This window comes from Falco rusticolus, chromosome 3 (genome assembly GCF_015220075.1).
Source record: "Falco rusticolus isolate bFalRus1 chromosome 3, bFalRus1.pri, whole genome shotgun sequence".
In the NCBI taxonomy this organism is placed as follows: Eukaryota; Metazoa; Chordata; class Aves; order Falconiformes; family Falconidae; genus Falco; species Falco rusticolus.
In genome coordinates, this window is record NC_051189.1 from 33,708,445 (window position 1) to 33,721,878 (window position 13,434).

A 13,434-nucleotide genomic window follows, 5' to 3' on the forward strand; every position below is an offset into this window, starting at 1 on the left:
TTAACTTAAGGTAAACATCCAGCATTGAAAATATTTAGACTTTTCAAACAATATAGTCTGACTAAGCAATAGAAAAGGAGGACTAAAAACCAAAAATGGTAGGCAATCAAATACATGTGGTCTTGCCAGTAGAAAGTTAAACAATCTAAAACAAATCAGCTATAAATACCTAGCGTTTGCTTGAATAGAAAAGGATACTGCAATCTGTAAGACTGAGAAGGGCATAAATTGTTCAGACTAACCAATCAAACTTGTGCCAAGTCAGTAGTAAAAATCCACAGCTGAGAATCTAGAGCTTTAATTCTAGTCTCAGATCCCAAAACTAGTTAAAAGATGGTATTCTCTGCTATGGTACAGTAATTCTTACTTTTCTATTGGTAGAGCATCAAAATAAAGTCTTTGGGATGTCAGAGTCCCAGGGTGGATGACATGTAATGTTTCAGGAATTCTTCAAAGTTTTGGCATTTGTACACTACAAACACATCTGCCATACACACAAAACTGCTTTGTGGCAGAAGCGCCTTCTGTGCCTTTTCTGCTGCAGAAAATGGAAGGCTATCCAGATTGCAAGTCAGAATTGTTGAGTGCTTTAAGAGCACCCGAGTTGCTTGCAGGAAGAAAGGAACAAACAGAACCTATAAACTACACAACAGCTCCTTCAAGTAGTGCTACCTCACTGGTTCCCTTGTTTGATCTCAGCCTTTGCTGTCTTCCTCCCTCCCCCCCCCCCCCCCCCCCCCCCCCCCCCAAGTACAGGTCAATTATGGGGAATGCAAATGGGAAAAGAAAAAAGTCACAATGCAGCATCAGTGAATTTCCCAGAAAGTCTTAAGTTAACTGTACACACACAAGTATATAAATTGTTGTGGGGTTTGTGTTTGGTTTTTTTCTCTTACAAGCCACGCTTTCAGTCAGTCCTTTGAAGCCAGTTAACAGATCATGTACATAAGGCCACTAGGTTTTGTTTTTTCCTTGCTTACTAACCCCTACCCAGAGGAAAAAAAGCACAGTTATTGAAGTTGAGACAGCTGAAATTGTCAAAACAATAAAGCAACTACATTCTTGTGATGTGCTGTCTTTTTTTATTATTATTTCTTCACTTACTCACAGATTCACAAAATTCAGCAGTTGGTAGTGGGTCACCAAGTCATTCATTAGTGCAAAGTCATGAAGTTCAACTCTGTGACATTTAGCCCTCTTAACTGTCTTCCAGGCAAGCCGCACACCTTCTGTTGCCCAGCCTTTGACATTTGGTTGGTTGGGTTTTTTTAAAGCTTCCTCCCTTTTAACCAGCAAAAGTTATAATTTAAGTGGATTTGCACTTGAAATTAATTTAATGCTGTATTTATGAAAATAGTTTTGCAAAGATATTTTGTGTAGTATGAAAAACCCTCAAAGTGGTGAAAATTTGTGAAACTCGCAGAAAGCTCACGTAAGATAGCAGTCTGTTGGGCCTGTCGCACTGCCAGTGTTCCCAAAGCTATGTACAGGGTAAGAGCTCCACAGTAAGCTGTGCATATTGAATACAAAGCCTCAAGAGATTCCAACATGTAGAAAAATAAAACTTTGGCAGAATTCAGTTGCTGTATTGGAAAGATACATTAACAGTTACAGCTATTTTTTCAGCACGTACACTTCTTAACAGTGCAATATGATATGTTAACAGAAGTGGTTTTAATCATATTCTAAGAAATCATTTTCATGTGTGTACAAAATTCTGTATAAGTTAAATGTAATGCAATTTACAGTTAATATTTAAAGCATAATACAAATGATTTTAAACATGGTTTTACTGTATAATAAGGAAGCACGGTTTGCTAAAAGTAGCATTTAATACAATTGACATGAATAAGGTGTTAAATTTTAATTGTTTTTTGTAAAACACATCTTTGCAGTTCAGCAAATGCCCTCAATGCCAGTAAAACTAATTTTAAAAAGGCTTTATATTATTGTGCACTTAGGAAAAACTTGACCTACGTAAAAGAATGACAGGCTTTAGACATATGTAATTCAGGTACATTTGAATTTCTGTAAGAACTGAAGAGAAATGAGAGTTACTTAATACTTCAGAATATTTTGATCTGTGCAAAGCTTATGTAACTTTCATGTTATTTGGGTTTACTAGATCCAATAACTGAAACTGAACATGAACACAGAAAGCAGCAGAGTTCACATTACCTTTTGTATACCCTTACAGCTCAGTTCACATTAATATGCTCTACAAAGTTGTAAAAAGGACATCACAGATTGAAAAGGGAAACAAAAAACAACAAAAGAAAAAGAAACCTGTAAGACACCAGACCAAGGAAAGAATGTGTAATATTTTCTCTTTTATTATTTTTTCTTTGAAGATTACCTAACATCCTCGTGGTAATAACCCAAGGTAATATGTAAACAAATTTCAATGCTGCTCAAATGAATTGAAATATTCTGTTCAGCTCCTACAATAAGTCAGAACAGTGGCACCAATTCCTTTCAACATTAAATCACATTCATCTTATTATACATGACTCTTGTGCAAGTAGTAAAGGCTTTATTCATGACCTTGGCTACATCAGTAGAGAGGGATATATCAGCTATTTACGTATTTAAAAAAATTAAACTGACAGAACATATTCTGTCATCTCAAATACCAGCAGCATCTTTCTACATATTTAGGATACGTTTGGCCTAAGCCTTTAACACCTTTTAGAACAGCCATGCAATAAAACAAACTTGGAGATGTTTCTTAAGAGAGAACACAGAGCAGTTTAAACATTTTTCTGAATAATAAAGCCAAGATAAAGCAAATCCAGGCCCTTTTAAATGGCTGCAACTTTTCATACACTTAAAGCTCTATAAAACTAGAGCCTATTAGTATATATATTTATATTTTTATATATATTTTAAATAAGTCTCTTGTCTGTTTTCAAAATTTATGAGGGGTTTTTTCTGGTCTTTTGGAAGGGCAATAAATAAAAGTAGAAAAGGCTGAACTGTTTTGCATATCTTTGTGGAAGAACGGCGAACAATTATACTTTTAGAGTTCCAGAAAGATCACTGTACAGAACAAAAAGCTTATATACAATTAAGTGTGCAATTTTAGTTGTCTGGGCCTTTTATTATGCAAGATCTCCTTTTTGACTAGAAGCCACTTCTACTCTTGACCAAATCCTTCTGTTTCTTCAATGGCAAAGAGCAGCTTCTCTTTCAGTTGTTCATAGCTTTTATATGGTGGCAAATCCAAGCGATTAAAACTGAGCAGAAAAAAACCAAAATTTTTGTTAAGTTTATCTAAATCCTATGTAGAACACTACAGAACTTGACTGCTGCAGCAGGAGTTAAAAATGTTCTGATCTAAGAATTACAAACAAAATAGCAATCGTTCAGTCTCCCTACCTTGACACTTCTAGAAGCAGTAAAAACAAAGTTTGAGAGGTATACTTTAAGAAACTGTTCCCATATTGGATAAAACCCCAGAACCTCTGAAGAATAAAGACAGCCCAAAATACAATACTCAGAAAAGGAAATGCTCATTATGAAGTTTAGTGTCATCCTAGTTTGCCGTATCTCCAGATTCCAGCAAGAGCATGAAAAAGCTGAATTTTTCACCTTCCTATGCATGTCTGGATATAGGTTGGGGTTTTTCCCCCCCCCCCCCCCCGCCTCTAAACCCACTCTAAAAGGCTTCAGCTAAAATTCTGTTTCACTCTGTGTCTTCCCCAAAGTTACCTTAGACAAAGAGGGATGTTTAACTCTTGCTATCATCACTTGAGAAGAGCACCGCTGGAGAAAGTGGTAAAATGGAGGATTCCCTGAAGCGGTTTAAAAGCATGATGAATGTTCATCACAGTGTTGCCAAAGGAAGGGGTCTCCATTTTGCACAGTGTACACAGGAAACGGAGCTGTGTACCTGTTGCACCACTTTGGCATAGGAATGCCAAGCCAGGAGCAGTGTGAAGCCTGGCAGGAGAAAGTATCTGCATTCTTGGCTAAGCATCCTTGTTTTGAATGTTTGCTGTGATTTCTTTCACACTACTTTTTCTCATAACTATACATTTATCTTGTTGCTGTATAAGTGGATCCAATAACCGTACACACCTAATACCAAAATTACTTTCGTTCAGTCATTTAATATTCTCTAGCATAAAGAATTAGGGAAACACCTCTCAGGTCTATGCACGAAGGATGATGCCATACTTTTGATAGATCTGATACTGACAAACTGTGTACAGTGCAGTAGCAAAATTTAAGAACAGGGTAACAAGAAAAGGTTTCGGTACTGACATGTCAGAGCCATCAAAGACGCTGAAGATGGAGATAGAGAACTGATTCAAATTAGTTTTCATTCGATTTAGTCAATGCAAGACCTGAAGAGAGAACCACTAAAGGTACAGAAAGTTCACACGTAACAACTCACCAAGTATGACTTCTTGGTAACCAGGTTTCCTTACCAACTTTTTCAATGCAGAATTTCTGAGGACCATTACTTCCTAGAAAAGAAGATTAAAAAACCTGTAGTTTGTTCCTTTTAATTAGCACACGTGATATATGTATGACGTAAGACACAACTCAGATACAGCAGACAGAGCTCATTAGGTGCTACTCAATGTTACGTGAATATCTTCTCATAGAAATAAGCTAATTTCCTAATAATTTATGAATGTATTCATGGAATTTCTTATATAAAAAGCCCTTCGAGATCCAAGCTGATGTACATGAAGTTCCTGCTATCTGTACACTTGCAGCATGGTTCACTTGCAAATGGAATAGTTACAGTGTAAAAGGTTTCGTGACCTTTTACTTACCCATAAGTTCAGCAAATCCACCCAGTGGTAATCTGCAAGTGCCAGTGACAAACTGCAGAAGTCGCATGCGAACCTCGTTGTCTGTTTCTTTTACAAACTAAGCACAGAAATTCAAATTACTTAATAAAATTCTTTAACACAGCTGGAGAAAAAAAAACCCCATGAGACTGTTAAGAAGTTGTATTTCTGTTTAAAAAGATGCCACCTTGAGAACAGTTTACCGTTCTTGATTTCAGCGAAACTGGGCGGACAGAGAAGACAGTGAATTCAGAATATATGCAGTTGACCATTACAATGTGAAGGCTGGGAACAGCAAATAAGAAGAATTTTTATCTATTTTATTCTACACTAAAATACAAATCATGCCAATGCTTTTCATGAAGACTATTGCCATTTTGATTAAACACAGCAATAGCCTAGCCACAGGCTCTGGGTATTTCAAGGCTGAAGTATTTATTCCCTCCGTGTGGCAGTCTCAGTGAGAGAAAACACCATCCATTAACAGCTGCATCGCTTTGTAAAGAAAGTCACTGGGAAAGGGAAGGGGAAGAAAAGAGGGGAGACTGAGAACATCTCAGTAAGAGAGGAAGCACTGATACAACTAGAATTTTGACTCAGAAAAACCTAGACAACAAAGTGAGTATTTTCATTTTGGAAATGTTGACACCATATCCAAGTTACTTGACCTCCTGGTTAAGATTCTTGCGGTACCAAGTTTTTTAAAAAGAGATCGTATCATCAGCTCTTACATTATTCTGGTGATATAAATAAGCTAGGAAATAACTGATTTGCATCATTTTCTTATAGGAACTTTGTCAAAGGCATCTCTAAATGGCGATTTATGACAAGACAGGAACTGCCTAGCTGTGAATTCTCTTCAGGGATATGCATAGAAACTGGAAGCCTGTATACTATTTTTGGAGGGTTTTTTCCTGAAAGTAATTCTTATCCAGTTTCATCAAAATGTGAGTTATAACGGGTCAGTCCTAGACTGGCACCGTTAATATGACAGTAATCATAAATAATATGTGGCATTTCAGATGTACAGGTGTACTATATATAAGAACATGTAGAAGGTAGATCACTGCTGAGAACACTTGAACATATACAGAAAAAGTATTCATGACCCAGCCATCCAAATGTAATTGTGGGTGTCTATCTGCCATTTCCCACCCACAAGTATGCTCCCTAAGAACCAGTAAAACTCCCTTCCGTCTCTGGAAAGAGAAAGAGGAAGCCGCGAGAACCTTCATTCAGATGGCATCCCTCCACGCCATGTGTCATTTGACAAAATGAAACAAAATCTAAATTCATCTTCAATTTTACTGTTCAACATACCTGCCAGAACCATATGATCTGCTTGCTATTCCTTGTATAATGACGATAAACAGTGTTCCTCTGCCAGTCTGCTAAATCAACTTCTTGCATACCACAGAGCATAACCTAGAAAAGAGAGTGATTACTTGACAATACGCATGCCTACACACATAAATTAAGAGTTAATTTTGTATCTCATATGAGACATGCTAACAAAAATGGAAGTTCTTGCTCCCCAGAAAAGGACTGGTAATTTTTTTCATTTTAGTCCTCAGTTAGATTTTTCTTTATCCTAAGTTTACAAAACTCCTTCAATATTGTTTATATATTTAAGTGGTCAGAAAGCCTGCATGTCAGAAACTTGGTTTCTTCGGACTACTAAGTCAACAATAAAAGACATTACCTTTTCCATAAAAGGAAAATTTACATTAAAGAGGATATTACCTTTCCCATTAAAACTTTGCCTCATATTCCAAGATGAGGATGATTATATTGCTGCTACTGCTACTACTAGTAAAGATAAAACACTGCAAAGTGTAAGTCGTATTCATTACAAGAAGCAGTGAAAGCTTAAAGTGCTAAAGGCAAAGCCTCCTAGAAAACTGAACACTAAATAAGATAGATCAAAGTCCTTTCTCAGTAAAAACTCCCATTTAACTTAAGAATCTTTCAAATGCTGCTCATTATATATAGGGAACCCTGGCACGTTGCACGGAAATAAGCACAGTATTAGAGAACCTTTTGTTCCTGCTCCAAACCACAACCCCAACAGTGATCAGAGGTCAGCCTGATTGTTAAGTAAACACGATGCACGCAAGCGTTTCCTGTTGGCAACCCTTGGGTTACATATTAAGGATCTGCAATATTCAGTTTCAAACAGTGCTGGTTCCTCCAACTTTCTGTTCTTAAGTGTAATAACCCTAGAACCTATCCTAGACTGTGTATGTGAAACTAAGCGATCACCGTACACCAGAATCAACTTCTGTGCCATTTGTTACAAGTTAATTCTACCCATGTACCACAGAGAGAAAAGTTTTCTATGACCAATAGATCCATCTGTGACCTCATATTCTGATCCTTTCATAGAAACCTGCAAAACACATTTTAATACTCAGGGTGGAATCTAAAATTCCCAACTGCTGAACAGCACAAAACACTGACTCAATGGATACTAGCTTTTCACCATGATGTACTTACACTGCTCCTATTAAATTCCCCCGTGTTTCAGAAGCCATCAAATGCAGCATGCCACAGATGAGAGATTCAAGCTGACCTATCCATTTAATTATTTCATATGTATTACCTTTGCAAAAGGTAAAAATGTTGAACAGAAAACCTCACCTCCAGCTCTTTTTCATCAAAATAGTGCAGCCACTGTAGAGGAACAACTTCATTAAAACCATCAAGGAAAGCTTTGGTTTGTTCTCTAACTCCTCGAGAAAATCGCCACTCAGCCATTAGCCTGGGATGGAAAAAAACAAACATAAATTAAACATCAATTAGCTTTCAACTTGAAGAAGTTCAAACATGTATGATTACATATGTGTTTCCATGAGGTAACACTCCCTCCAATTTTACTTTATTGCATCGCATGATTCCACAGACTCTAAGGGACCTACCATACCAATATTATCACAAATCTCCAAACTCAGACAACAGTAAAAGTAGCAAGATGTGATTAATTACCATTCCAGTTTTTTTTAAAAAAAAATATTCTTAACCTTTCACTAATCAAAATTCAGCAGCCTTTTCATGAAAATAATGCTATTTGGGTATTATGATTTTGTTACGGAAAATTTGCTTTAGCTTAAAAAGTGCATAATCCTAGTGTTTCAATGGTAGAAAAGAAAATTTTCACTGGTCTTAAAATACTCTGTTCTTGAGCAAAAAACACCATGTAGGCAGACATTAGTAAGAAATACTGTTGCTTATAATACCTATTACTATGGTTGCCCAATACTTCCAGCATAAGACTACTTCCAGCTTTAACAAAGAGTAGTAATTTTCTGTTCTGAGCTTCGGGTTTGTGCTGAGATTTGGAGAAAGAGGTAATGTTTTTTAAGTTTCAACTAAAATGGGCAAGTCATTTCTGAGTAAGAATAAGAATAATAAAGAAATACATACACAATAAGTATATATATACATACTATAGAAACTATCTCACTGAGAAACGAAACACTGCTAATGCAAGTGGAAATTTTATGCACACCACTGGATACACTGTATCACAGAAAAGGATCTGTGAACATCTGCTTTTGAGATCACTCTGAATAGACCAATCAGAAATACAGGTTCAGAAAAAGAAAGGAAGTGATAAGATTAGGAAAGAAGCGGGAAAGAGCAACATAACAGAACAAAGAGAAAAAACAGTTTAAGTGACACCACACTATACACCATTCTGAATTTCACCTTTCATAAGTGACAGAAAAGTTCTGAAAACTTCTGAAATCCTCTGTCAAATATATGTCTTCCCTCTACCTGAATTTGTTACCTGAAGTTACTAAAAATAGGTTTGCTCATTTTCAGTTTCACCTGTACAAGTAATAACAAAACAGGTAACCTTCTGTCTTCATGGTCTCATTTTGGTTGGTTGGTTGGTTTTGTTTTGTTTTTGTTGTGGGGTGTTGTTTTTTTTTTGGGGGGGGGGGGTGGAGAAGAAAAAAGGCAACAGCAGAGATCAAAACATACAAAGAGATCACGTATACCAAGATAACAAAACATATCTAGATACCATTTCAATAACAGGCCCAAGAATTACATAGTAAGGGGCAGGGGGGAAGAGCAAACATACTGAGTCAAAAAAAAGACAAGAGCAACAGAAGAAATATAGAACACTTTTTTCCAGCATCTACACCTTCCTACCCAATATATTCTTCCTTGTTCTCCTCAGTTACCAAGATATTTGAACCTCCTGATTTCAGCTCATGTGAGGTTACTTTTCCTAAGAGCTCCATATCCACACAAAAGTACATTTCCAAGTTACACTCTTCAATGTTATTATCCCTGAATGAAAAGAAAAAAAAATTGCAATGATTTCTATATAAACAAAAAAAATCTGTAACACATTACACACCAAAAAAATAATCTACAAACCTTATCCAAATTAGGGAGTTGTAAAATTCAGTATCAATAGATTCCAGGTCCTTAATAGTAAGTTTTTTGCTCAGCATTCGTTTGTAGAAAGGCAAAGAAAAACCAGTGTCAATAAATTTCCCATGAAACAATGCCTGTTGAACAGAAAAAACATCTGATTAGCTTTCACTGAACGACAGAACTACTGGAGTATTTCTGGACTTTTTTTTTTTTTCTTTCTCCTTCAAACAGTAAAAAGCACCAAGTAGCAGTAGCAGCTTGGTATTTTAAAAAAAAAAACAAAACACTACATTAAATGGGAAAGAAAAAAAATTAATTGACAAAATTTATCCATGTTATCATTACAATTTAGAAATGCTTTTGATTAAAAAAAAAATTATAAAAGGATGAAGTCTATGAAATGAGAAAATTACTAAGTTTCCTCTTTATTATGTGGATAGGTATATATGCCAAGTGTTATCTGATCCTATTTGATCATAATATCTGACCCTACTTGAGTACTACTGCCATTTTATACTACGTCTATCCATCCTGCAAAATCTCCTTTCCTATGCTACTACTAATGCTTGTAGCTTGTAAAATACAGTTTAATAATGCAATCACAGACTGCTTCAGAAAGAGCTTCGGGGATCAATAAAAAAGTGAGTAATAGAACTGAGAAATGAGATTCTCTCTTCTACTACAAAAATGGAATCTAAAAAACACCAAAACATGGTCATACTTGTCTCACCATACAAGTACAAATGGCATAAACTGATTTCTAGTACTGAAGCACTGCGTTACACGCAAACACAGTGTTAACCTCTATACTGACTCAGTGCATCTGAGAGCTAACAGAGCACAGCTGCAACAAAGAAAACAGAGAAAACAGGGTTTTTTCCTCATCAAGTACACTTTCTTCACTTAAATAGCTCTTTAAAAAATAATGCTAAACATAGGCCAAGTATGGCATGCATTCTTGTCCTTCCTTAGAGCTGAAATTCTACAAGCAGAAGAATCAGTGTAATGGCCCATTTCCTCTAGAAAAATGCAAGGCCCAGCCTATTTTCCCCACCTTCTAATCTTCCCCCTAAGGCTTACTCTAGCATGCATATTCTTCTGCTTTAGGAGAGCTTAAAAAGATTCTCTCGGAAGAATTTTATTTATTTATTTATCTGCGAATTTATTTTTAAACTAGTCTGTACCTCTCACAGGAGAGTGAGCTGATAGAAACAGAAAAATTGTCAAGTGCAGCATCCAGCCATACAATTTCCTGCTTTTTTTTGCAAAAATAATCACCTCATTTAATGTCTATGATAATCTTACAGCAAAATATAAAAGTTGTCTCAGTCAACCTCATTTAAAAGCTTTTTGTTACAAAGTAAGATGTATATCCTTTATGTTTAACCCCATTTCAGTCAAACATATCTGTGGTTTATGTCAGTACTTAAAACCCTAAGTCACAACTGTTTTAGAACTGTGAGAAGGCCAGAAACTACAACTGTACTTCAAAAGCCTATCTAGACTCCTTAGAATTATTCCCACTTACATTATTACCTGAGCTATTTTAAGCCACTAGAGGGTATCCTAGGAAGTACTGCAGGAAGTACCATCCATTATAAACCATGAATATACTCAAACCTTACAACTGACTGCATCAGGCACCATTACACAGGTCTCTCTCTCCCCCCACCCTTAAAGAATTTAAAATAAGAATACAAAGATACTTCAGGAAAGAAGCGTCTCTCTTTTTATTAGACTAAATAATTTAATTAAGTTCTTGTCTATGATCTGTACTTATATGAAGTAGTTTTCCTAAAGTTAACATTTCAGTTATGGATTTATCTTACGTGCAAGATCAAAAATCACTGACTAAAAGAAACAGAATTTGGCTCTAGCACCTAACTAGCTTTATCATGTCTTCCCACTAAATGGTGTTATAGCTTGCTGAGGGTTCTAACAGAAATGAGTTGGTGGCCTATTGAAAGTGTTAACCCAACAAAATACATTTTTATGACACCACAGAAACAGGCAACTTGGCCATAAAATCCTCGAAATTTGAGAGGTTATCAAAGCTGAACATTTTTTTCTCAAAAAGCATCTATAAGAAAAGCAAAACTAAGAAAACCCAAAACCTAACTTATTTTAAGTCTGAAAGTATTTTCCCATTTACGTTATGCTTAGCTTGTATTTATTCTGATTTCATATAAAAAGCCTTAACAACAGGAGAAGACAACAGTCTCTTCAACCTGAAATGCACTTTTATCTACTCTTTTTGGTTTTGCTGTTCAGCATTTCCAGGGATGTTGCTGAGGGCTACCTGCAGACAGCATGATGATTATGTAGAAAGATGACTGTATCACTACATGGAAGGAAAGAAATGTGACAGAGCAGGAGTCCACTGTAGAAAACTGACTCAGTGATACCAGAAGAAGAAATGATACATGCCTCATCAGCTTTTAGTTTAAGAGAAACCTGATGGCAGAGAATCAGCTCCCTGCCAGCTTCTGCTCTCCTCAGTATCGGACCTTTGTATCCAAGTACATAGGTATAAATTAAGGCTCAGTGTACTCCACAAAACATTTCTAAGTCATTTTTTCAAATACAGTAAGGTATACCAAGTCTAACCAAGGAGCCTTTTTTGGAAAATACTAGTCGCATTTTTCAGAGCATCAGTATTCGGACACTCAGTCAAACAGTGGTTTGCATGAAGTACACACATCCAATTGATAAAGTATTATATTGAATGTCATATTAACTTTCATCACTATCGCACGAAACTTGAGTAAGAGACTTAACTCTCAGGGAATATTTTGGCTCAATAACCTTACATGCCTTAATCTTCCATTTCTAAGAGATTAATATAACCTTTAATAACTGTAAAAACAAATACTGTTTGGAATAAATGTATAGCTACAGCAAATAATAAAACCTTAAAAATCTAACCTACCATGGCAATAAAGCGCCCAATGAAACAGAAATATGAAAGATGGTCAGGATTGATTGTTGATGCTGGATTTATCTGCAGGCAATAGTTGCTCTTGCCAGCATATTCAAATAGGCAGTACATAGGGTTCAGTACTTCATGGGAAAGCAAGAAAAACCATTCTCTAAGGAAAAAAAAACATGTATACACATAAAAACCATCAAATACAGATGTTTATCACCATTCCCCTTAGGTAACTAGCAAAATGGTCAAAATATATGCAAACTTAGGGAAAATAATATAAACAGTGTATCACAGAATAATATATGGCATTAAATACTCCTTAAATATAGAAATTTTCATTATAAAAAGTGATAATGTTAGAAAGTCATGGTTTCCAAAGTTTATAAATGATTGTTAAGATTCTCACCTTGAACACACCCTCACAGCACAGGTTTTAGCTGCATATTAGGATCATTTTTGCCTACAGAGTACTGGCCTCAACTAGTACAGAGTATTTATCCTCCTCATGCCTGCTTTACTGCAACTCAAATCTTTATTAAAAAAAAAATAAATTACAGATTATTCCGTGGGCACTGCTTATTATAAACAACCTAGGTAAAACAAAACACAACAAAAACCCCTGAACCACAGCACACCTTATTTGCTTTCCCAATGTGACAGCAGAACACACGCTGAGTTACTGTGGTTTAACAAATCGCCATGCATCAGTTAAGCCCACAGGACACAACAATGTGAAAATATATTTTTGATGAGGTTTAACTAATACATGTTATTCACCACTTTCACAGGTCCCAACCCAGCTTACCTGAAATGACAGAATCTGGTATTTCAGTGTTAGGATAGCTGGGTTTTAGAATATTTGTTGCTTTATAATATTTGCATATAATCAGAGACTTCAGAAGCAGTCTTATATACTTGTTTCAGACCCCAAATGCTTGGAACTGAACAACGAGGCTTAGGGAAAAGCTGCAAAAGACACTAAAAGACCACCCTAAAATAACTGTAGGGGATTAATTTCTTCCTGCCTGCCTTTCAGCTGTCACACTTAAGAGGCATCTCTTCTACCCCTATATTTACCTGGGATGAGGAAATAGAAATTAGAGGTTTGCTGGCCTGTTTCTCCTAACAGCTCTATGAAACTCAGTTCATGGATCAAGATTTGCTACAATATGCTTCCAACCCGAAGGCAAAGTAGAAAGAGTAAACAGACACAGGCAGCCAGGATACAATAACCCTAATGGGGTCTGTGTATCTTTTAATAAGCACGAGAATGTTGTACAGAATTCTATGCAAGTTTTATACTGAGAC

At 36.1% G+C, this 13,434-nt stretch overlaps 1 protein-coding gene across 3 annotated transcripts in view; it reads right to left on the minus strand.

The window, feature by feature from the left end:
• Positions 1–979: 979 nt before the first annotated feature.
• WWP1 (WW domain containing E3 ubiquitin protein ligase 1) overlaps positions 980–13,434 on the minus strand; it is a 63,907-nt gene continuing 51,452 nt past the window's right edge. For 2 of the 3 annotated variants that reach the window (XM_037381190.1, XM_037381189.1), the window contains exons 17-24: positions 12,127–12,286; positions 9,198–9,331; positions 8,967–9,107; positions 7,446–7,566; positions 6,126–6,230; positions 4,788–4,884; positions 4,400–4,472; positions 1,063–3,236 (exon numbers count right to left, since the gene is read on the minus strand). In XM_037381190.1, coding sequence (XP_037237087.1) covers positions 3,137–3,236; positions 4,400–4,472; positions 4,788–4,884; positions 6,126–6,230; positions 7,446–7,566; positions 8,967–9,107; positions 9,198–9,331; positions 12,127–12,286 — 931 coding nt within the window. In that variant the 3' untranslated portion in view covers positions 1,063–3,136. Of the gene's footprint in view, positions 3,237–4,399; positions 4,473–4,787; positions 4,885–6,125; positions 6,231–7,445; positions 7,567–8,966; positions 9,108–9,197; positions 9,332–12,126; positions 12,287–13,434 lie in introns of all 3 variants that reach the window. The other variant, XM_037381191.1, reaches the window with a different exon arrangement.